The following is a 24,679-nucleotide window of genomic DNA, read 5'->3' as shown; positions in this document are numbered from 1 at the left end:
GGGGGCTGGAGGAGGGAGTAAGATTTGGGGAAAAATTGTAAAATTCAAAAATAAAAAACAAAAAACATAAACATACAACTTTTACCAGACCATTTGCCACCAGGGGTAGGGGAGGGGCAAGGGAGGGTGGTAGAAAAATGTGTAACATAAATATGCAAGTGGATGAATGTTGACAAACTTTCAAAACTTGCTATTGCAAAAATAAAAAAATATATATATTAAAAAAACCTATTTAGAGATTGGAGACCTGAACTAGCTTGCTAGGTCTGCTCCTGGCTCTGTGACTCCCAGCCTCAGTTTCCTCATCTGTAAAGTGGGGATAAGTCTGGTCCTGGCTTCCTGGCAGGGCGATGCTTAAACAGAGAAAACTCTACTGCCCCATGTGCCCAAATGACTAATATGGAAGTGTTTAACATCGTTATTATCCGTGTGTAACCTACATCAGATTACTCACTGTCAGAGGGGGAAGGGAGAAAATTGTGCAACTCAAAAACTTAAAAAATGAATATTAAAATTTAATTTAAAATGAAAAAGCATCTTTGCATATAATTAGAATAATAAACAATTTTTTTTAAAGTAGTAATAGGGAACCAGTAGATTTAATTGAGCAGGGGAGTGGTCAGACTTGTACTTTGGGGGAAAAATCATTTGGCAGCTGAGTAGAACTCTCATCTCCCTAAGAGCCTTTGCCCTCGTGCCACCCAGCTACTAATGAATGCACATTTCTATTACCGCTGTCTGGCCACAAAAGACTGGTTTTGTTTTGAACACTTGGCTCAATTCACTTCAACAAACATTTCTAAAGCACCTAAAAAACCCAGAAACCGTTGTGTGGTCTAGAACTGTGAGCTGCTTGTCCTGCACGGCCTCCTGGGAACATCCCTAGGAAGCCCTGCCCCAGCCCCCCGGACCGAGGTGGGGTGGGTAAGAGGGTCAAGGGCCGGAGGAGGTGACGGGAGCCAGGGCACCCGGGCAGGAAGATGGTAGGCTGCCAAGTGTCCGCTGGGAGCAATCTCTGCCCATCCACACCCAGCTTTATCTAATCAACAAACACTTAGAAAAGCCCAGCTTGGCTCAAGGGGCTGTTCTAGAAGCTGGCCGTGCAGGAACCACATGAAGAGCAGTTTTAACCTCCAGGACGGAGCTGGGGAGGGGGTCAGAGCTGGGAGGGGGCTTAGAATATCCTCCAACACTTTCCTACTTTATGGAAACTGAGTCTTGGCCCATCCCTCTCAAGACTTCTCTGGTGATTTTTCAGGGGCTTCAGAATGACCAGGAGAATTGCCCATAGTCCCAGAGACCTCCCAGAACCTGTGGCCAAGCCGGGCCTTCCTCCAAGATTCCCCTCATCCTTCCCCCACCTGAGGCTGGGCCTCCTCACCTGCGACTCCCTTCAGCCTAGCCCCTTCCTCACACCTGGACCCTCCACCACCTGCCCAGCTCCTCTCCCTTCCCCTATTCAAGAGAAGCTGAGGGCCGGCATTAGCTTGGACCTGTGACCTGTTTTCCTTGTCCCTAACAGGAGAGTTCCCCCGCTTCTCCATCTCAGACCCTTTCACAAATCCCCTCCAAGGATGTCTCCCCCCAACCCTCTTTCCTCCAACCCAAGAGAATAGCCTAGGGTGGGCTGGGCAGGCTGGGAAGGGCAGGGCTATCCTGGCTCATGGGGGAGCTGCTGGGGAGGGAAGCCCCCCTCAGACGCCACCCCGGGTGGATCCAGTGGGCGGCTGAGTTCCATCCTAAGGCTGATGCGTGACCTTGAACAAGTCACCTGTCTTTCCAAATCTCCACCCATTGGTCTCCCACCTGCTCCTCCAGTCTGGCGGTCATCTCCGTCCCCGGGGCACCCCCCCCCCCCAGCAGCCAGATTGGGCTCCTTCCCTCATCTCGGCTCCCAGATCCGGCTCAGCCTGCAGCATCTGATTCATTAATTCATGTCCTCTGCTTCCCCCCCACACACACCTTGGGAAAGGACACAGGAGCCCCAGAAGGGAGGTAGCTTGCCCAAGGTCACCCAGGCAAGGGGAGTCAATAATACAGTGATGATGATGATGACGATAATAATAATGATAATTTACTACCTAGATTTGTATTTGTGATTATGTTCCATGCACTTCATCTTATTCGGTCTCAAATGAGGGAAACTGAGGCTCCCTGACATTAAGCTCAAGGTCAGTAAGTATCAAGAGCGGGGAATAGGAGTAGATGGAGTGGATAGAGCCTGGAGGCAGGAGGTCCTGAGTTTGAATCCAGACTCAGATGCCTAATACTGTGTGATCTCGGGCAAGTCCAGTAACCCCATTGCCCCTAAAAACCAAAAAAAAAAAATTGAAAGTGTGGGGATAGACTCTTCCAGCTTCCATCTCAGTCATCTTTCAATTAAACCAAAGGAAGTGCATCTCCACCCCCTCCTTGCTGCCCAGGCAGTAAGGGAGGGGGCAGATGTGGACAAGATCCCAGGCCGACCTTCCTTCTGCTCTCTGGTTTGAACCCCAGCCTTCCTGGCTTTTTTTAATTCATCAAATGAGAAATGTTAAATTGAGTTAAAACATAGATGTCATTTTAAAACTGCCCCTGCAGATTGTCACCCTCCTGCCCTCATCCCCCATCCAGTCACTGGGGATCAGTGCGCTGGCCGCAAGTGGTTGGGCTCAGTCATCAATAATCTCTAACAGAAGAAAAAGAATAGAAGGTGCCCTTCCCCGTCCTAGATCCAAGAGAGGGACCAGAGGGCCAGCGCCACCTTCCAAGGTCCAGGAATTCAGAAGGCTGGGAATGGGGCGGGGGGTCAGGAAGTTCATCTAAGACTGGATTCTGAAGGTGGAGCCAAAAAAGGAGGCCAAGTTCAGCGTGTAGGTGGGCAGGCTGGAAGCCGGCCTCCCTTCACCTTCCACAGGCTGGGGCTGAACAACAGGGGAGGCCATGGGATCAGCTACAAATAAGCATTTATTAAGCGCCTACTGTGTGCTTGGGAGGACCTTGGTGGGGGCCTCTAGTCTGTAACAGCGGTGCCCCCCACCTTACTCCTGGGAAGCACTCTCCTCTCGGGGGTACCAGCAGCAAGACCTGGCTCTGGCTGGCCTCAGTTTCCCCAGAGCATCGCCCGGTCCTCTCCTCGCAGAAAGCATTTCTGAAGGCAGCCGCAGCAGCCCCCGTTCCTCATTCCCACAGTCCCTGAGGCAGTGACTCCCACTAACCTCAGTTTCCTCATTTACATGGGGCGCTTCCCTAAGGAGGGGCCTGAACCCCTTTCCATGGCACACTGGCTCAGAACACTATGTGAGCACGACTGGGGGAGGGTCCCCGTCTCCCCCAGCACAGCAAGGCACTTCCTGGCTCTGAGGGGGTCCTGGCCCAGGCCCTAAACCAGGCTGCCTGGCTTCCCCAGCCCTGGAGCACCCACAGTCACCACTGCTGGCTGCCGCTACTTGGGGCACCCAGTCCGGACCCCCGTTCCCCCCCAAATGAGGCTGGAGCAGAAGCCTCTGGCTCCCAGGGTGAGCCTTCCCCCTCCCCCAAGCCCACATTCCCCGCCGGTTGGAGGATCATGAAACTCCTTCCTCGGTGTGGGCCAGGCCTGGTGCCCAGCCTCCCTCCAGCCTGTGCCAGGCAGAGTTGGGCAGAGCCAGCCCCTCCTCCACAAGGCGGTGCCAAGGAACCTTTCCCAGGCCTCAGGCAGATGGCTCAAAGCCCGTCCCTCTGGGCACAGCCCGGGCCTGTGTGACTGCCCCCCTCCCACAGAAGGAAACGGGCGTAGCCGCATGCTCCAAAGGGCCGAGGGCTGGAGGGCAGCTGCAAACCTCCCTGGGCAGATCTGTGTTGTGGGAATCGGGGGTTTCTGGCAGCTGGCCGGGGAAGCCAACATGCCTGGAGTGAGAGAGCCGAGTTCAGATCCTGCCTGACACTTCCTGGCTGAGCCCCAGCCTTGTTTCCCTCCTCCCAGCCCTGTTTGGGCCCAGTTAGGTGCTAGGTTGGGCTGGACCCACCACAACATCCAAGTTCACCGACATTCATAATCCCAGAGCCTAGGAGGAAGTCAGGGAGAAGAGGTGGGTTCCAGTCCTGCCTGAGCCACTCCCAGTGAACCCTTCCGGGGCAGTCCCCAGGGTCCCTGGAGTCGCAGTCCATGATCTGGCCAGGTAGGTTTGTTCATCCATCTTCACTGCTTCAGGGGCCCCAGGATTCTTGCCTTAAGGCATCCTGCGAGGTCCCTTTACAAACGAGGAAACACAGACCCAGGAGGGGAACGGCAGGTGGGAGACCACCGGGGCCTTCTGACTCCGGACTCCACACCCCGAGGTGGCCATAACTCTGACCACAACCTGAACCCTATCAGCCCCAGAGGGTACACAAGGGACCACCTGGCCGCGTGGGAAGGCTCAGGTCCCACCTTACAGGGCAGGCCAGGCAGACACTGCGGGGGTAGAATGAGGCCTGCAGCCTCATCACTTGACCAGGACTGCTCAGCTGTGGATGACGGCTCCCCTCTGGAGCCCCCCACCCTGCTACTCTTCCCTGCTGTGCCCCCCATGGATACTCAGGTTTGATGGGGGAGAATCACAACTGCAGGATTCTGGTCTTCCAATGTGTATCCCCAGTACCGGAGGCCTCATGAGTGGCACGAGCCTGAGGATTCTCCCCCAGGGCTCCTGGCAAGGTCCAAGCATCTTCTCCAACAATGAATGAAAGAAACCTCACTCCAAGAGGAAGACCACTTCTTGGGATTTATTTAACATTTGACCCCAGCAAGTTGGGCCCATGAAGTCCGATCAAAAGATCAGGATGCCACAAGATGGAAAACATGTGGTGCCCCCAGCCTTCAGCATTGTCAGGAATTCTGGATATGGTGAGAGTCGGCGCACTCAGGTCCTCTGGCCCATTTTCTTTAGGGTTCGGTTGAGCTGGAAGGGAGGAGAGAAGGCCAGGTTTGGCGGGGGGGTGTGGGTGGTGGACATGTTGGGCAGAAACTCTCAAAGACCATGGAGTAATGCCCCCCCCCAGGTCCAGTATCTCTGTGGTGACACAAGAGAGACGTCCCCCTTCCACATGGAAGCAAGGAAAGGACCAGCCTGACATGGTCTGAGGAAGCTGCTACAATATGGCGCGGCCTGCCACCCTTGTTGGGGTTCACTTCTTACCTCCTCAAATTTGTGGATCTGTCGGATGAAGAAGTCTCCGTAGCGGCGGGCCACCTTGGTATCAGCAATGTGGATCATGTCCTGGGGGGGGGGGGGGGGAGACATGGGAGACAATGGGAGGTGTGGGGCCAGGGCAGAGCTGGACAAGGTCTGCTGGGCCACCTGATGCCATGAGCTCTGCCCAGTGCACCCAGGGAGGCCGGGATAGCCTCCCGGGGCGATGGTGGAGCTCTCAGCAGCCAAGCTTCACTCTTCTCATTTCCCAGAAGTAAGTGACCCTTCTGATTCTCATAACATCATTAAGAGAGGGGCTGAGGATGAGGGGAAGAAGATGCCTGCTTTCTGACCCCTTAGAGCTGATCCCTCTTTATAGAAACACAGAATGGTGGAGGGGTAGGGTCTCCGAGTCCCAGTGGTTGGACCCCAGAGCAGAAAGTCCACCCAAAAGAAGGGTAAGGATGTCTTCCCTCCTCCCTAAGACTCAGAGACCCCAAGAAGGCCCTTCTCTTTTCAAACAACCCAAGTGATAATCTCCACTCTTGCCCACCTCTGGTTTGGTTCTCAAGGTCCCCCCAGAAGTGGCTCTGGCCCTCCTGGCCCAGTCTGACCAGGGCAGAGGGGGATCCATCAACCACACCATCTCCATTACATGAAATGTCACAAATGGCATAGGGGACCATCCCTGAGAGCGCCCAGGAGTCAGTCCACCTTCCACCGGAAGGTGACCCTGCTGCTCCCTGGTCCCTGGCTGTCCAGGAGCAAGGCTGGGGCACCAGGGTCTACCTTGTCGATGTAGAAGTCCACCTCCGAGGCTGACTGGAACTCGCCATCCAGGGCCGAGATGCCGCTGGTCCACACTAGGTTCTTCATCTTGTGCTTGAAGACCAGCAGCTGGATGCGGAATTCCTGCTCGGTGAGGTCCAGGAAGCCGGCCAGCTTGGCCACAGGCATGGTGGTGTAGAGCTTCAGGAAGCTGCGGATGGTGGAGAGCTGGGCCTGCTGCTGCACCTCATCCGCAAACACCTTCAGCTGCTGCAGGAAGGGCTCCTTGTGGTAGTTGGGGTGCACGTTGTCGTAGTTAGGGACCACGGGGGAAACAAACTTGGGGCAGGAGTAGCTGAAGAGCTCCTCATACACCTGTGCATCTCCCTTCTGCATGCGAAGCATCTTGTCGCCATACTTCTCCCGCAGCTGCAGGTGGATGCTCTCGTCGATACGCATGGGGTACATGGTCAGGGCGATAGCCAGCAGGGCATGCATCTGCTCATTCTGCTTGTTGATCTGCTCAGGGGACACAGGAGATGGCGGCAGCGGCGTCACAAAGGTCTAGCCTGGCCGCCCCGGGACCCGCCTCCCGTGACTCATCCCTCACTCACCATCTCGTACTTGTAAGTCGTCCTCTGGAACATGCTCTTGGTCCTCTGGATGTAGAGCAGGATGTTGGCAAAGACACGGATGGCATCCTGGTATCGGCGCATCATCAAATAGGCAAAGCCCACGTAGTAATAGGTGGTGACCTGGCACTCGGGGACCCGGGAATACATGCTCTGGGAAGGGATCAGGTAGTGGTCATTGCTCGTGGGCAGCCCTGGGGCATGAGCCACAGCCTCCCTCCATCCCTCCAGCCACACCTGGCCGCTCCCTGGTCTATACTGCGCTCTCCTCCAAGACCAGGCTGAGAGGAGCCAGCACCCTCAAAGGCCAGCAAGTACGAGGGGCTTCTTTTCCTCTGGTGGGTGGGACCCAAGAGTCTATACCTGCCAGAACAGGGGTTGACACCAGGCTGTGGACTTCCCAGCAGTCACACAGATTCATCATGAGGTGCAGGAGTCCGTGCTCAGTGCCGTATGAGTGGATGCAGGCCAATGGAATGGGGGGGGGGGGGGCACATGGCCCTGAGTTCTAGTCCTCACTATGCAGGAGGCCCCATGTCCTCAGATGACTGCACATGCTTGTGCGTCTATCCAGAGGTGCCGGGGCCTCAGCTCCCCTGCCTCATCAAATCCTTGGGAAGGATCAAAGAAGCTCCTGAGCTGCTCCACAAACTCCCCACCAATCACCTCCAGTTCCTGCTACCATGACGCAAGAGTCTGATTGGGACACTGGAAGGAGTGGACAGGGTGTCCCCTAAGTCTTGGAGCTCTTAAATCAAGTTTTACTGATTAGCTATAAGAGCTTAACCCAGCATGAAAACTTTTGGGACCCCTGGACTTCCTCAAAAATATGAGAGGCACAGATATTCACAAAAGCTCCAGGTCAAAGCCTGGCACCCCTTCCATCTCTGCCCTCTGCACCCCTTACCTTCTTGTTCAGCTCAATATTCTCCAGCACCTTGATGGCCTGATAGTAATCCCCCAAGAGGGAATGCAGCCGGAGCAGCCCCACCAGGCTGAAGTAGCCAAGCATCTTGTAGAGGGAGTGCCGGCCATACTCCCCAGCCACGCTCTCAGGGTCACCTGGGGGGGGGGGGGGGGGGAGAAGAAGACTTCATTTACTACCTCCCTAGCAGAGGTGGGCACCAAGTAACACAAACCCTCCACAATGCCCCTGCCACTGGGGCCTGGTCGGGCAGTATGGGCCACTGGGGAGTGTCACAGAACTCAAATGACATGAAACTGGGAAAGGTTTGACAAAATAACATCCCCCACTGATGATATTCACTTGTGGCTCTCTAGAACATCATTTGAGTTTGCTCTTCCTGGGACAGTGGCAAAAATGGGAGGCCAAGTGTGAGTTCACTGGAACCCAAAGGGTCCTGAGACATAGGATCATATACCTGTATTGAGTTACCTAGACCCATCTTTGTCCCTGCCTCCCCACCCTGAAGGAGACTTGGACAGGGGTTGCCTGTTCAGCAAGCAACAAATTGTTCTCACCAGAGAGGAAAGGAGCACGGTGGCCCCTCCCAGACACCCAAGGGACCAGAGACTCACCCCCTTGGCCCTGGTGTTAAGCCTGCCCTGCACACCCCAGTGATGGGAGACCCAGTGAGCTTCTGGGCCCCCATCTATCCAAGAGATTCATGACTAATGTGTGAAGAGCCTCCAAGATGCCAGACGGGGGACCTGGGCTGCCCAGCCACCCCCTGCTGCTCTCACCTCCGCTTGTATAGACCTCAAGCTGCCGGTTGATATTAGATTTGTCTATGAGGGAGTGAAGCACATTCAGGACACCATGGACGTTCCAGATCTTGGGGTTGGAACGAAGAAAGTCAATCTCCTCTTCTGACTTTTTGGCCGTCTTGCATCGGTACTGGCTGAAGGACTGGAACTGCAGGGGCGAGGGGCAGGATGCTCTCAGTAAGAAATGAAGATGAGCAGATGCAATGGGAAATGTGCCTTATACAAAGACGATCAGGAGAGCTCTGAAGGACTTAGGGAAAGAATGTCAATGGGGTCTGAATATAGACTGACACAGACTTTGTCCCCCACTTTATTTTTCCTGAGGTTTCCTTTTGGGGGAGGTTATATTTATTTTCATAACATAACCATTATGGCAAAGTTTTCCAGGACTACACATTTTTAACCTACATTAAATAACTTGCTTTCTCAATGAGGGGGGCTGGGTTGGGCAGAAGAGAGAGAATTTAGGACTCAAAAATTTTAAAATGAATGTTTTTATACATAACCAGGGAAAAATAAGAGACGATTTTCAAATCTAATAAAGAAATTGCAGGGGAGGGAGAGATCAAAGGGGGAGCCACTTGAGAGGCCCTGGTTCCAACCCCGAGCATGGCTGCCCCATCATGTGAAGCCCCATCCTGCTTCTGCAGCCTTCTGGGCCTTCTCCATTGCTTCTTGGTCAAGCAGTTAATCTGAGTTCATTCTTCTCTTTTGATAATTAAAAAAAAGGGGGTGGTGTTAACACAAGAATAATTGATGGGTCATCACTAAGTATTTTCTCCATGTCCAACAAAATGGCATCCAGTTAAATCTCTTAAGCTCATGGAAAATACATGGATCCCAATGTATAACATGGAACCAATGTAGACTACCAGATTGCCTTCTGTGGGGGAGGGAAGCAAGAATGGGGGAAAAAATTGTAAAACTCAAAAATAAATAAAATCTACACAGATCCTATGAAAAGCCACCAGATCAACTAGCTGAACCATCAAAAGGACATCAGCAAACTTGGGTCTGGGTTCCCAATGTGCATCCTGGACAGCTCTCCAAGAGAAAGCTGCCAGATAAAGTTAAGCTCCTTCTCAGAAGGATAAAGGAGGCTGATCCTCTCAGGATCCTAGAGACCAATTAGCCAATTAATTTGCAATCAGAGAGACATCTGGCAAAAGAGGGAGTGAAAGTAAGTCAATGGAAGGAAAGAGGGGCTGCCCTCAGGCTTGTGGCCCAAGGGCCTGTGGACACACCCATCTACTGGAAGCAGTCAGATGAGTTGATGAAGTCCCAGCCTGGGTGCCATTTGGAGCAAAGGGAAAAGACTGATGAAGAAGTTGGAGAGGCTATGCTTCAAGGGTCCCCACCTAGCTGACTTCCTGGCCACACTTTGGTGGAGAATGCTGCCCTGGGATTTGATTCCTAGCTCTGTTCTTTTAATGGAGTCCCCTAATCTCTGCTCTATTCTCTTTTCTGTAAAAAGAGAAAAAAATAAAATATGGGGGTTGTACTAAAAAAAGGGGCCTTCAAGGACTTACCCAGCAGGTCCCATCTGGCAAGTGTCCAGCTCCCTAGAGGGTGGGGATCACTTGCATCTACTCCTGTACTACAAGAGAAGATGTGAGTGGGTTGAGGAACCTAAGGGACCTGGGTTTGACTAGGAGAAAGGCTGGTTTGAGGTCCTGCTCTCTCCATTATCTGAAAAATTCTGAACAAGGCACCTCCTGGCTCTGGGCCCCAAATGGGCAAAGCTAGACAACCTCTGCTCCAGAGTGAAGGCTGTGGGAAGCACACTCACCTAGGCCTACCACTATCAACCTTGGACAGATCCTAGCTAGGGAGAAGAGAAGAGGGAGAGGGGCCCCCTCCTTGTCCTCTTCCAACAGTATCTGATCTGACCAAATCACAACTTGTAAGTCAAAACCCCAGATTCTTCAATTATTAATTAATTGTATGACTTGGGGAATCCTGGTGAGTCTTAGTTTCTTCAGCTGTAAAATCAGGACTAAATCTTCCAGTTTGTCATAACATTCAGAAGAATTTTTTTAGTTTGTTTTTTCAAGGCAATGGGGTTAAGTGACTTGCCCAAGGTCATGCAACTAGGTATTAAGTGTCTAAATCTAAATTTGAACTCAAGATCCTCCTGACTCCAAGGTTGGTGCTCTATCCACTGTGCAACCTAGCTGCCCCAAGGTTCAGAAGAATTAATGGATATCAAATATAAAGGGTCAATCACAGTGAACACCATGGAAGGAAGATGTCCATGTGACCCCTGGTTTCCCCCTCCTGGGGCTGCTATGGGCTCCCTCAAAGTTGTGACCAGACTGGTTCCCACCTCCCCCCAAGGGGTGAGATCAGCTGTTTTCTGAGGTGCAGAGGGCAGGTCGGAGATGGATCAGGCCATCTCCATGGGCAGAATACCTGATAGATGAATTCATCAATGATATCCCACAGCCACTGGTTGGGCAGCTCAAGGGGGGCAGGACCATCAGCATCTACAGAGGAGAGATAGCAGCAATGTCATTTAAAACGGAGGGCCTCCACTTCCTGGACTCTTTAAGCCTGGAGAAAGGGGGTCTCACTAACTGGAGACTCATACAACTATTAAATCAATTATTATAGTAAAATTAATTAGTAATAAGTTAACTGTAGCCCTCACACAATAATCATTACAAAAATAAAAAACTTCCAAGAGCTGGAGCTCAAGCCTGCTGCCCTCCCCAATGCCCCCTGCCCTCCTGAAGGGCCTCTGACTCACTGAGAATATAGTTGAAGAGGTTGCAGTAGTTGTAGTAGGACTCAAACCTCTGTTCCAAGGAAGGGCCACCCTGGAAAGATGAGAGCAATCCAAATGTTAATTATTCCATTAAACCCAACAATTCATGACCAAGTGGTGGCACACCAAAGGTCTGATGGAGAAAAAGCAAATGGGGTCTGATCCAGAGTGAGAAGGGGGTGTCACTGGTGGAGTCCTTGATGAGCAGGGAAATGGCACTGCTGCTCATGGGCAGATGGACAGAACCAGAGGTCTGTGGGCCTCTGACTAGAATTCTGCAGGCACTGGGAGCTCTGGCCATCTGTGGAGCACATGGGCAATGGTCTGAAAGGGTGGCAGCAGTAATCACCTTCATGGAGGGAAGGGAAAGGCTCGGCAGTTCTGCCGCCTTGCTGCCCCAATCAGGCCTGTGATCATCAGTGAGAAAAGCCAAGACCAGGAGGGAGGGGGAGGCATGGCTGCTGCCACAGAAACCAAAGTGGTTTGTGGCAGAATTTATCAAGAGAAGAGGAAACCAAAGGCTGGCGGTCCAAGGTAGATACTCACACTGACTTTGGCATAGATGTGTCTGTAATAGAGCTCCTTATACAGGATTAGGAAGACGGCATCTACAAGAGATGACAAGAGACCAGTGAGCTCCCCAGGGTCTTGGGGGTGAGAGGGGGGAAAAAGTTCTCGCTTCACATTCTCTGCAAGCACAAGGTGAAACACTGCTTCCAGGAGCACATCCAAAACCACAGCACTTCCTTGGAGTCCCAAATCAACATCAGAACAGCAGAGGACTTGAGAGGAAGGCCGAGCTCCCTCATTTAAAAAAGATCCTTGGACTCAGAGGGACCTAAACACCTGCTGAATCCATGTCCTGGGTCTCTTCCAAAGTGACTAAATGACCGACCCAGGGGATGGTTAAGGGCACAACTGTGCCAATGAGCAAAGTCAGGGAAGGGTTGGAGATGCAACAAATGACAAAGGCCACTCAGTGACCAAAGGATTGGAGGGAGTGCCAATCTCCACTCTATTAACAATCCCTTATAAAGGATGACTAGTCTCTCCAGAAGTCCTGAGAACTCTTAACAGAATGTTTTCTCTAACGGTAGCTGTCCAAGGTTTTCCTTATAGTAGGAAATTCAGAAGCAACTTTCACTCATTTGATTCCAGATGATTAACTAGTTACAGGTAAGGGAATTTCTGGCTTGGTACTAGGATGAACAATTGCTTGTAGTTGGGAGATTGCAGATTAGCTCCTATATGTTTAGGGAGTCACTCACATTCTGCCTTCATCTTGTTCTCCTCCTGTTATCTTTTGACACAAATCTTCTTCCTTTTTATTAACCTGAATTGTATTTTTTTGTTTTTTTCTAGGTTTTTACAAGGCAAATGGAGTTAAGTGGCTTGCCCAAGGCCACACAGCTAGGTCATTATTAAGTGCCTGAGACCGGATTTGAACCCAGGTACTCCTGACTCCAGGGCCGGTGCTTTATGCACTAGGCCACCTAGCTGTCCCTTATTAACCTGAATTCTGAAACAAAAATGTCTACTTTGGTCTCTGTGAATTCTAGTTGTTATCAAGAGGCCATTTTTAGAAGCCCCAAGTCCATGCTGAGCACATAACAAAGGCCACTTCTTAAAATGCTTCTTTGTGGCTAAGGAGGAATGGCAGCATTGGCTAAAAACCAGTCCTTGGAAATTTTTTACCGAACTGGTGGACCACGAGAGTCAGACACAGGTTGGAAAGATGGTGGTTTTCCAGCTCAGAAGTCCTCCCTCTAATGTGCACCGGGTAAAATTTAACTAAGGAAACTTCCGGGTGGGAAGTTCCCCAAGCAATATAAAAAAGTCACTGCAAAAATTTCAGAGACAAAAGATAGGTGCTCTTTGCCTATTTCTATCTCACCCCTCCAGGAGGAAAAGGACCCTTCACAAGCCTGCCAACCCTACCGTTGCCAACTTGTGGGGCGATGGCCTCTGCTTCTGGCCAGGGAGTATTCTTGAAGAATCTTTCAGTCAGCTTGGTCCAGCTAAAAGGGGTGTGGGGAGGAAGGGGTAAAGAGAGAAGAGAAATAGATCAGGCAGGAAATCTTATCCAGGGAAGGAAAAAGTCTGCCCTGCATTTTTAGACAATATCTGTCAGACTATTCTTTAGAATTTTTATTTAAGGCAATAAGGTTAAGTGACTTGCCCAAGCTCACACAGATAGGTAATTATTAAGTGTCTGAGGACGGATTTGAACTCAGGTCCTCCTGACTTCAGGGCTGGTGTCCTATCCACTGTGCCACCTAGCTGCCCCTCAAAGATTACATATTAATAGCTAAGCATCCTTCTGAGAATGTTCCAAGTGGGCAGTTCCTTCCAGTTTCATGAAACCATTTCTACCCCAGGCACATCCACTTGCATTTTCATGAAACAAGATAAAACTCTCAATATGGACACCAAGTTCTGTTTTAGGGTTTTTCATTTACTTAAAACAGAAGGGGAACTTCAAAGTCTAGGAGTCTCTGGAGAAATCACTTCCTAAAATCATCCTGTAGGGTCAAGAGTCAGCTCCTACCAAAATTAGTCCAAAGAAATCCCTGCTCTTAGTCAGGCCACTGTTTCCATTTTCATTCTAGGAAATAAGAATGCTTAGAGAAACCAAGTGAAGCAGCTAGATGTCTCAGACAGAGCACTAGCTCTGGAGTCAGGAGGACCTGAGTTCAAATCTAATCTCAAGACGCTTGATACTTACTAGCCGCATGACCACTGGCAAGTCACTTAACCCCAAATACCTCAAAATAAATGAATGAATGAAGAAGAGAGAACTTGAATGAAAAAGTGACCAGGTATTTAAGAAGGAACTAAACCTAAGTTAAGACTGTCTCGGGGCAGCTAGGTGGCGCAGTGGATAGAGCACCAGCCCTGGAGTCAGGAGGACCTGAGTTCAAATCTGGTCTCAGATACTTACTAATTACCTAGCTGTGTGGCCTTGGGCAAGCCACTTAAACCTACTGCCTTGCAAAAACCTAAAAGACTTTGTCTCCTTGGCCTCACTACTTGTTTTCAGGTGGGACTCAGGATTTCCAGTCAGGATGATGTCAATGTTAATTCTTAAATAGTCCTCAAAAGAAAAGTACGAAGTTTTAGGGCCCATCTGCTGCCCCTGTTCATCACTTTCTCCTAGACACGACCCTCTCCTGCTCCGGCTATTCTTGGACTCTTCCTCCTTCAGTCCCCAAGTCCCTTCTGTTGCCCACACTCGTCATTTCTCCCTTCTCAGCCCCTCTTGTGTTTGATCCCTTCTCTGTTCTTCCAAGATACTACCTAGGGGCAGCCTCTCGTTAACATCACCTGGATTATTGCTCTAGGTTCCAAGCCTCTCCTTAGTTTAGTGTTTCTACAGGTGGCTGCTGCACCAACTCCTTAAGTACAGATCCACCCTGTGAGCCCTCTCTTCTCTCATCTCCAGGGACCTCTTGTTTAACAATGTCCTCCGAAACCTGGCCCTGACTCGTCTTTCAGCCTAAATGAACTTTCCTTTCCTTGCACTCTCTGATCAGCAAAACTGGCTTCACCCAGTAACTCTCCCTCTCTTGCCACTGGGACTACAGACTGGTTGACCCCCAACCCTTCTTCCTTCTGTGTACCTCAAGCACCATCTACTGCCATGAAGCCACAACCGGTGGGTGTCCTCTCTCCCTCAAATACCCTGTGTATTAGGGCTGTCCAACCTTATTTTTTAAAAGTTTTTACTGAAACAATAGACAATATATTTTGATTTGCCATTTTAGTGAGAGTACTGTGGGAGCTCAGCTATGTTTACTACAACATTTGGTAAACCCACAGAAGGTTGCATAAAATCAAACTATGGACTGTCATTTGGACAGCTCTGCTGTGTATCACCTATCAGAAACACATTTATATTTATTAATGATCTTTGTTGTTAACCAGTCATGTCTGACTCTTCCTGTTCCCATTTGGGGTTTTCTTGGCAAAGATATTGGAGTGAATTGTCATTTCCTTTTTCAGTTCATTCGACAGATGAGGACCCTGAGGTACACAAGATGAAGAGTCTTGCCCAGAGTCACCTAGCTCAGAAGTGTCTGAGGTCAGAATCGAATTGAGAAAGATGAGGCATGCAGATTCCAGCCCCAGGGCTTGGGCCACCATGGTGCCCTCTAGCTGCTCATAGCACTCCCTAGCTACTATGATGCAAATTCTTTGAAAGGGAAGGTTTTGCCCTTTTGCACACAGTAGGCACTTAATAAATGCTGACTGATACACCTCCACAACACCACACACTTTAGTACTAATTTCTAAAAAACAGTTAATCTTCCAACTTGAATTTAGAGCTACTTGGAGACCACACAGCTGGACATTCTTGAAGGTTCAATGTTGTCAGAAGAGCCACATAGAGCACTTCAGTTGGTGAAGACTCAGTCAATCAGGACGGAAAAGACTGGGTTGGATCGTGCAACCCATGAAGCATGGGTTGAGGAAAGAAGTTAATTCATTGGTCAAGTGAGGGCAGATGTGTCCCCCTCCCAGAGACTGGGAAAGAAAGCGCACTCTCTACAACCCAAGCAGCCCAAAGGAGGGCAGACCCTGAGACCATCCACACCTGTTCTCATAGATGTCCTGGATCTCGTAGACCTTCTGGTCAATGACATCACTGGACACCCGGCTGGCCTGAAGCTCATAAACCTTCTGGTCGATGAGGTCAGAGACTGTTTTATGGAAATACTGGATAAAGTTCTTGATCACTTCCGGAATCACTTGGTAGGTCTGTTGTTCATATTGGCGTTCATAGGCCAGGTCCTGCTTCGGGTCTCCTACAGGGAAGAGATGATAGAAAGAGTTAGGTCATTGATCACTCTCAATCACCACTGTGCAAATGGGGTCTGAGAATCCCCAGCACCTGGGGCAATACCCTAGACAAAGGTTACAAAGGTTCAGAGTGAATTCAAATTATAAAATGAACCAATCTTTATATGATTTTAGAAAAAGGGCATTTAGCAGAAAAACTTTCCTGTATACCCCATAAAACATTCTAAACAAACAGCATCAAACTTTTGTCACCACTTAATATTGCATAGTATGTGGATTTATTTATAGATTATCCCTCAATCAATCAACATGGATATTGTCATTAGTTAATTTGGGTTTTAAGCAGTGCAATTATTAATACAAAAGAATAAAGCAATCAATACTCTTAAGAAGCTTCTATCTTTTCCAACATGTCCTAGGGGACACCTAACCGTGTCAGCTGCCTCCCCAGAACAAGAGGAGCCTTCTATCTGCAATGAAAATGGAACACTTTTGGAGACTCTGAGGCTGTGCTGTCTGAAGATTGACTTCCCCAAAGGCAGCTCCTCATCAATTCTGACCCATCTGCAGATGATTCTTGGCTGCAGCTGGTGCCGTTGGGTCAGGGCTTGAGGTCCAGAGCCGGGGGAGGCACTTAAGATCTACAGAAAAGACAGGGGTGCTCATGCACTCCGCTCACCTGTATGCATGTCATAGTCCCCGGGGTAAGCATAGGGATCATATGCAGCCTGAAGGAAGAGAAAGAAGAACAACGCCATCATTCGCAGCCCGGAAGTCCTCCCAACAACTCACTTTTAGACAGAAGGAACGAAAAGCTAGGTGGACGGATTAAGCTGTGAAAGGCGTCTGAGTCTGGATCCAAGTCCTGGGGTGCTTTCCATTCCAGGATCAGAGGACTTAGCTCTGCCTCGATCAGGAGGGGGCAAGAAAGAAGCGTGGAGGGTGGGGGGCGTGGGATTAGGAATGGGATGGGGAGGTGGCTAGGTGGCACAGTGGATGGAGCACCGGCCCTGGAGTCAGGAGCACCTGAGTTCAAATCCAGCCTCAGACACTTCATAATGACCTAGCTGTGTGGCCTCGGGCAAGTCACTTAACCCCACTGGCTTGCAAAAACAAACAAAAAAAAGAAAGCAAATTATGTGACTCGGGTTAAAAATGTGTAGTGGTGCAAAACAGCAGCACAATAATCGCATTTTGAAGAGAAACCTCAGGGAGAATGGAGCGAAACTGTTAGACTCAGGTGCCAGGGGCGCTCGATGCAAACAGCCGGTGGGCACTGGGGGCGTCTGGGGCGGCTCTGAGCGCCAACGCGATGCCAGCCAGGACCTGCACCGAACTGTCCTAGGCAGCGTCAGGCCCCACCTGGCTGCTCGGGCCAAGGGCGGCCCCGGCCCCGCCTCGGGTCTCCCCCACAGGACGGGGCTCCAGGGGCTGCGGAAGGCGGAGGGGACAGATGGGGAGACGGGATGGGGGTGAGGGTGGGGGGACGAGGCAGGCAGGGGGCCCCGGCGCCCAAGCACGTGACCCGGATGCCGATGGCGGGGCGGCCCGGAGGCTGGGGGGTCGGGGAGGGGAAGCCCTGAGCCCCCGCGGGGGCCGGCCGGGGCCCGGACTCGCCTTACCTCGTTGTCATAATCCTCGGCAGGGTAAGACATGGCGGCGGAGCCGAGTCTCAGCGCGGAGAAGGAGCGAGCGGACGAGGCGCAGCGCCGGCCGCCGAGCCTGCGCAGTGAGCCCGGAAGCTGCGTGCGCCGACGCAAGCCCACTTCCGGGAGAGCCCGCCACAGCGCCCGCCATGCTGAGAGTGGCGGAAATGATTCGGTTTTTTTTTAATTTTTTTTTCTGGCGCCGCACTGGCGCGGGTTCGAGATGCGGTGATATTGCCCGAAGGTGTCGGTGTAGGAGAAGTTAACAAACGCGCGCTCAGTCCACGTCGGCTCACACCTGGCCTGCCACACCCAATATGGAGGCTTTCCCGGGCCTCGCGCCCCGGTTTAGCGTGCTAGTAAACGCAGGCGGAGGGCGCCAGCGGAGCGCGCTGAGGCGGCTGGGCCGCGCCTGCTTCCATGGCGGGGATCTCGGCCCAAACGAGGCCTGTGGCTTGAGCGACTGGAAGAGCCTGCCCTTCCACGGGCGGAGGAAGGGCTGGGTTTCGGGCGCTTCCCTCGGTGGCCCTGGCTATGGGGGCAGGCGATAGCTACGGACAGCCCGGGCGCAGGCCGCATGGGGACGGGGCGGGGCCTACTTCCTTAGCAGAGGACCCGACGGGGAGGCTCGGTCCGGTTTGGACTACATGTCCCACGATGCTTTGGGGCCGGAAGCCCTCCCACGTGCCGCCTCGAGGAGGCGGGCCCGCCCCATGGCTCCCTGAGGCTCGGGCACGGAATGGGGGCGGGGGGGCGTTTCCCATGATGCTTCGAGGCAGGACCTTTTCCTTCTGTGGGTGGGGCCCAAGTTTGAAAAGCCCCCGCGGGGGGCAGAGGACGGGCCGTGCCCCTCCCCCACTTCCGAGGCCTTTTGTCTCTGCCCCCCAGCTGGAGCCATTTGTCTCCAGGCGGCGTCTGGACTGATGTGTCTCCTGGGGGCTTGGGTTCGAATGCTGCATCTTTGCCACGGTCTCCCAGGGTGAGCCCTGGCTGGGGTAAGATGCGTGTCCCCGGGCCTCAGTTTCCCCTCCTGTAAAAGGGGGAGGGGTGACCCCGGGCTCCCCCGCGTGCCCAGGCCGGCCAGGGCCAGGCCTTTTGGGGCCCCACCCGCCTGCCAGGGCATCAGCTCCCCGAGGCTCCTCCAGCCCCAGGAGCCCGAGGCCCTCCCGCAGACCCCCGGGCCGCCCCTCCCGGGCCCCCCCGGCCGCCACGTTGTCTCACCGAGAGTGACGGGCAAGCGGGCGCCCCAGAGCCCGGGCAGGGGTGGCAGGGGTGGCAGGGCAGCAGTTGTCCCAGGTGAAGAGGAGACCCGCTCCTGGGAAGGCCGCTGCCAAGAAGAGGGCTCGGGCAGGGGGAGGCCTAGTTGCCCCTCTACAGGTGACTTCGCTCGGTGCCCCTTTGCCTTAGAACGTCTACTGCCCGGTTCCTGACCCACCCCCCTCATCTACCTCCTTTGCCCTTCTCAGAGGCATCCCGAGCGGCTCCTTTTAGACCCTCCCTATGCTTCCCGTTGGGGCCGCTTCAGCTTCTTGCCCTCTTCAGCCTCATCTTTTCAGTGGGATTGAGGTTGGTTAAAATCCTTCCAGAGACGCATCCCCACAGGCAACGCTGGATGATGCACTTTGCTCTCAGCCCATCCAACGGCTAATGTACACTTAGAAACGCAAATGCTGAAGATTGCGGTCAGCTCTCCTGCCTTCCTCCAAGCACCTGAGTGGTGGCCTTTTCCTTCTTTTACAGTTCCGTGAGCCTGGGACTAAGGGGCCAGCACCTGTGGGGAATCCCTCAGATTGCTCACCTCCAAATTCTGGGGCCAGCTATAGGTAAAAGAGCACTTGATGTTTCTCAGGGGTTTTAGGATCAAGCTGTGGGTCAGAGTGGCTCCTTATCCAGGCTTCTCCCATTTTTCTTAAGAATTGGTCTATCAGGGGTGCCCAGATGGCACAGTAGATAGAACACCAGTCCCGGAGTCAGGAGGACCTGAGTTCAAATCCGGCCTCAGACACTTCATAATTCCCTAGCTGTGTGGCCTGGCAAGCTACTTAACCCTATTTGCCTTGCCAAAAAAAAAAAAAAAGAATTGGCCAATCAAACCACTTTTTAAAGTTTCTGTGGTTACATCTATACCCACTTCTTTTTTTTTAGTTTTTTTTGTAAGGCCATGGGGTTAAGTGGCTTGCCCAAGGCCACACAGCTAGGTCATTAGGAAGTGTCTGAGGCCGGATTTGAACTCAGGTCCTCCTGACTCCGGGGCCGGTGCTCTATCCACTGCTCCACCTAGCCACCCCTACCTGCTGTCTTTAGGAAAGGAAATGGATCTATTCTGAAAAGTAGGATAATTGTTCCAAGTAGGTGACCATGATCTTTCCCCTTTTCTTTTCCTTTAATATTGGTTAGAGGTCTGCCCTGAGATTAGGGGCCTCAAGAAGTGGTGGGAAGGCTTTTTGTCTCTGGAAAAATGCCTCCTCACTTCAAATCCAGCCTCAGACACTTGCCACTTACTAACCCTTGGGCAAGTCACTTGACTCTAATTGCCTCTCATTCAGTGCCATCTCTAAGAGTCCTGATTCCTATCTGGCCACTAGATCCAGATGGCTTTGGAGGAGAAAGTGAGGCTGGGGACTTAGCACAGCCCCCCCCCCCCCACTTAAATCCAATTCACTTGCTTGTCATGGCATCACCTCCCTGATGTCATGGTCTTCTTTGAAAATGGAGAACAAATATCTAGCCTCCAGCCCCAGGAGCCCGATGACTGATGTGCCACAGAGTAGCACAACTCTTAACCATTGGCACCTGTGGCTCTCCTGCTAATCCCTAGGTCATCTCTCCCGTGTTCCCTCCCAGCCCACCATGTTGTCCTTTCCCACACTGCTCAGACTGGTTCACCTAGAGGATGGTTGAGAGTTAAGACTGTTTGGACAGAGCAGGCTAAGCGGGTGCCCCAGAGCCTGGACGGGGGTGGCAGGGCAGCAGTAAGGCCACAAGAGTTCTCCCAGTTGAAGAGGAGACCTGGTTCTGGGAAAGCTACTGCCAAGGAGAGGGCTTGGGGAGGGAGGAGGCCTGGATGCCACTGTACAGGTGAACCTGAAAAGGACTGTTTATTGGACAGGTTGGAGCAGCCTCCAGAATGGGAAACACCACATCTAAGGATAACCAAGTTGCCGTCCCAAAAAAAGGGACGCCTGCGTTTTATATGTATTACCACTACCAGCCAAAGTCCTGCAGATATCTGAGGGACTGGAATAGGCTTACAATACTCTGGTGCAGGCACTTGGACTGCCACTTTCCACAAGAAGGCTCATTTGACTTGAGTGCACTAATAAAGCTGAAGGAGGTTCTAGAATATCGGGGCTCTAATGTCAAGGGAGACGAATGGAAAGCTTTCGTTGATTGGCATATAGAAGCTTCTAAAAGGCATCAGGAAGCTCAGGAGCAGCATCATAGGGATTCACTTGAGAAGCTGGAAAATAAGCTTCGGGATTTGGAGTCTTCGAATCACCCTCCACTGAAACAGGAGGCCTTGAGGCCTCAAGAAGCTCCTAAGCTTCCAGTTCCTCCTGATGGGCCTCCCCAGGGGTCAGCTCAGACTCGCCCTGCTGCCTCTCCCCCCATGACTCAGGTTCCCCCTGCTGCCTCTCCCCCCGTGACTCAGGTTCCCCCTGCTGCCTCTCTGGCTCCTGACCTTTCCATTTCTTTGATTCCCCCTTCTTTAGTCCCAGCACCATCAGGAGCATTCAGCACCCGAGGCTCCTCAGGTGCTAAATGCTCCTGGTCCTACCTAGAGAGGAGAAGGCATTTTACTACTTTAAACTTTTTGTATGACTTTATGGAAGTTCTCCCCAACATTGAGAAAGAACCACACGAGTTTAGGAATAAATTGTCTTTTTTCATTTCTTGTTTGAAACCCACCTGGGCAGACATAAACAACTTGTTGATAATGGCATTGCCCCTAAAGGTCAGAGAACACCTCTTTCAGGAGGCAGCCTGGCCGGAGGATGATCCTGGAGATGGTCCCCTCTTGGTTTGCATCTGGCAGGCTTTACTCAATGCTATTCCGCTGGTCTGCCCCAGAAAATCTAATTGGGGGAAAATTGTATCCTGTAAGCAAAAAAGAGATGAGCAACCTGACGAGTATTTAGATCGCTTTACACAGGTCTTTGAGGAGCACTCTGGCATCTCTGCCCCAGATAGTGGTGCCACCCAAGGGATGGCCATCGCTTTTGTCCACGGCCTTCTCCCCCATATACAAAAAAAGCTGCAAGCTTCTTGTGTGGGGTGGGAATGGAAGAGTGTCCAAGAATTAGCAGATATGGCTAATCGCTATTGGATACCACAGAGCATTGTCTGGTTAGGCCCCAGGACAGCAGGTCCTAGGAAGTCCTTTGACCCTTCGGCATGCTTTTACTGTAAAGAGCTTGGTCATTGGAAAAGGGAGTGCCCTTATAGGCTGGCACGCCTCCTATTTCCCTCTAGTTTTGACTGAGGGACAGTCACTCCTTCAAGTCTCCAAGCCAACCCAAACCCTGCCTTCTGTCTTTTGTAATTTTACCTTCTACTTTAAAGTCCTAAACTGTGAGGAAGAGTTTCCTTTTCCAAGATTTTAATAATAGTGCCTGAGGGAAGGGGTGTTCTTTGTAACCCCTTGATGCTTGGAGGCAATGGTTTTTGTACAAAAGGATAAAAAAAACCCAGGCTTGCCATCCCTTTAGTTAGGAACTGTGAGACTTTGAACATGGAGAAAGCTCTAATGGGCATGAGAGATGGAAAGTTTTTAAAGTTTGTAGAGTTTAAAAAAAAAGAAAGACTACTGGACTCTTGGGAAGAAGTTTGGACCTGTTCCTGTACCTCACCCCTACCTTGGAAACACTTTGTCTTAGCTATAGATCCCATGAGCCTTTATGTGATTAGGAGAACCCTTTGTGACCATTGATCCCCTTTGCCCATGATCTAAGCCTCTGAGCACAAGCAATATTAGGCAGAGAAAGTGTTATGTCTGTCAAATAGTTCATTTTTCTCCCTCTTTGCTGGCCTTACATTAACACTGACCTCCATCCCATTGTTCTTGTTCAAAGCTATCTTACCAAAAAGGGAAGTTGGGGGGATCTGGATGGGGGTATCCCCGCCTGTATCTCTGATGCCTCAAAAGTTACACAAATCCACTGAGATGAGACCCAAATTAGACCCTGAACACTAAGTTCAGGACATACAAGGTAAACTTAAGTCTTGGTCTAAGTTTCAGTCGCTCCCTAATCCTTCCTAGGACTGCTCTAATTCCTCCTTTACCCCCTTCCCAGCAGTAACCCCATGCCTTACTCCCCTACATAAACCCTGGCCTTATGTACTGAGAGCTGCTGCTGGTCAGCCCAGTAGGAACACTCTTGTAGCTGTTCTAAGTTTCTCTAACTGCTGCTGGATCCCTCGGGATCAGTCTAGATACAATAACTTGGCAACTGCTTTTATTTTTTTCTCTTCGCTTTGCTAAAATTTCTTTAAGAAATCTAATCCATTTTTACTGCTCAAATTCCTTGTTACTTTAATATTCACTATAATGAGTAAATAAACTTTTTATATCTAAATATGTCTTGAGTCAAGAATTGGTCTTTTAAGAGAATTCATTCTTGAACCCTAGACTATAGCATCCTAAAATATTTCCCAGCATCACTCACAAGGGGATCCACAGTAAAGGAGTTTGTGGTAGATGGAAAGCCCAATATAGAAGGGCCCGTCTGGCATGCCTGGGGCTCATCGGAGATGATCTTATGGACACATTCTGGGCCTACTCTGTGAGGTTGTTGGAAAGGTGCTCTTCCATAGGCAGGGATGGGAATTGCCTAGCTCCATTGTTTCCCTCTCGCCAGCCTCCTGCCTGTTGGATCACTTAGCCTGGCTGTCTGTCTTCTATACATTGAGCTATATGAACTCCCAATGAACCACTATTTAAAATAAAAATCAGTATGTTTCTGGGGTCAGACAGAAGGGAAGAAGTCATTCTGTAACTTTCTGATCAGAGCTGCCAGAATTGATTCATTGATGTCTTGGTTCCCCATCACACACCCAGAACACCTACATGTCTTTTATACATCTCTGTGTCTCGGTAATCCTGAATTGGTCATGTCCACCCCTAAGCCCTTTTGGTAAAGAACAGTTGATTTTTTCCCCCCTAAAACTGACGTAACATAAATGCTTGATTGAATCTTTGTGCCCATCATTGTGGTCATGAAATATAAGCAATTAAGATAGTGATGAGTTCAGGCCCACGAACCCCTCTTGGGCTCTTGTATTGTTTCTGCTCTTCTAGCCAAGGCCTTTTACTGAACTCCTATCCTTCCCCTGGCCTTTGGCGATCATCACACCTGTAAAGGTTGTGGGGAATGGAAAACGGCCAATGGGACTGAACTGTTGTTGTGTTATCAATCCTGGTTGGACCCAGAGCTTCTCTACCCCTTTAGGTGTAGCCAGGGGCTTGTACTTTTGAATTTTGAAACCAAAAAGAATTTTTCAAACTTCAAGTACCCCTTCCTGTCTCTATGGACACGTCTCTTCACTACTAAGCGAGACCTGGGATGTATGGTCTCAGATTAGAAACCTGGTGAACATTTCTCCTAGCCTGCTATATAGGTCAGGTCTCCTGGGTAGTCAGTGGAGGCAGATTGAGATCTTTAAAGCCAATCCTTTAGTGCTTCCCCTTGAGAAGGAAACATCAAGAACGTTGCCCTCGCTATTGGTCAAACTACAGAGAGATAATAGCCAAAACAAACCAACTTTTGAGAGGACTTGGTTGTCCACTTGTTTATGCCATTTGCTTTCTTGTCTTGTATCCCAGAATTAGCAAATTGGGTAATTTTTATAAAGCGCTTCTTACGGTGCCTGTTTCATAGTAGGGACTTAAGAAATACTTGTTTCCTTCCTTTCCTATTTCCTAAATTATTAAAGGACTCTTTTGAAAACTGATGATAAGACTCGGGTTCGCCTGGGTGAGGGAGTCCGGGGGTTTGGGGTGATATCCTGGTCCCTTGGGGAGCTAGACATGACTTCCTAAGAGAAGAGAAGGAGGGAGGGCTGGTCTCTGAATCCACTGTGCCAGTCACTGCCCTAGAGCTAGCCCCTGAAGCGTTGCCAGTGTTCCACATAAACACGGAAAGCTCAGAAGCCTCCAGGAAAGGATTCGCGTTATTTCTGGCCACCCTACCACTGCTCCCCATGAGC

The 24,679-nt window shown here is 50.9% G+C and overlaps 1 protein-coding gene and 1 long non-coding RNA gene across 3 annotated transcripts; one reads left to right on the top strand and one right to left on the bottom strand.

Moving 5' to 3' along the window:
• Positions 1-4,698: 4,698 nt before the first annotated feature.
• EIF3L (eukaryotic translation initiation factor 3 subunit L) lies at positions 4,699-17,558 on the bottom strand. 2 transcript variants are annotated; one of them, XM_074226896.1, is made up of 13 exons: positions 17,450-17,558; positions 16,507-16,555; positions 15,622-15,832; positions 12,966-13,045; positions 11,574-11,635; positions 11,010-11,079; positions 10,673-10,746; positions 8,237-8,408; positions 7,440-7,594; positions 6,515-6,685; positions 5,922-6,419; positions 5,139-5,219; positions 4,699-4,901 (listed from the first exon to the last, which is right to left on the bottom strand). In XM_074226896.1, exons 1-13 carry the CDS (start codon positions 17,480-17,482, stop codon positions 4,863-4,865), a joined length of 1,695 nt encoding a protein of 564 aa, XP_074082997.1. In that variant the 5' UTR covers positions 17,483-17,558; the 3' UTR covers positions 4,699-4,862. The 2 variants fall into 2 exon arrangements, with proteins under 2 accessions (XP_074082997.1, XP_074082998.1); XM_074226897.1 differs by lacking the exons at positions 12,966-13,045; positions 16,507-16,555; positions 17,450-17,558 and having other exon boundaries at positions 15,622-15,796.
• A 562-nt stretch (positions 17,559-18,120) lies between these two features.
• LOC141515386 (uncharacterized) lies at positions 18,121-23,033 on the top strand. The gene is made up of 3 exons (XR_012476317.1): positions 18,121-18,468; positions 19,214-19,296; positions 20,583-23,033. It is a non-coding gene; the product is annotated as an uncharacterized LOC141515386 (long non-coding RNA).
• The last annotated feature ends 1,646 nt before the right edge of the window (positions 23,034-24,679 follow it).

The sequence above is a fragment of the Macrotis lagotis genome, chromosome 2 (genome assembly GCF_037893015.1).
Source record: "Macrotis lagotis isolate mMagLag1 chromosome 2, bilby.v1.9.chrom.fasta, whole genome shotgun sequence".
NCBI classification, from domain to species: domain Eukaryota; kingdom Metazoa; phylum Chordata; class Mammalia; order Peramelemorphia; family Peramelidae; genus Macrotis; species Macrotis lagotis.
The sequence above is the reverse complement of the archived record's forward strand: the minus strand, read 5'-3'. Positions and strand labels throughout refer to the sequence as shown.

Excerpts from the sequence above, each read along its gene's own strand:
- EIF3L (XM_074226896.1), bottom strand. The coding sequence starts at position 17,482 with ATGTCTTACCCTGCCGAGGATTATGACAACGAG. Across the intron at positions 6,686-7,439 it reads ATATTGAGCTGAACAAGAAG|AGCATGTATTCCCGGGTCCC; the intron begins GTAAGGGGTGCA and ends ATCCCTTCCCAG. Across the intron at positions 4,902-5,138 it reads AGATCCACAAATTTGAGGAG|CTCAACCGAACCCTAAAGAA; the intron begins GTAAGAAGTGAA and ends CCTCCCTTCCAG.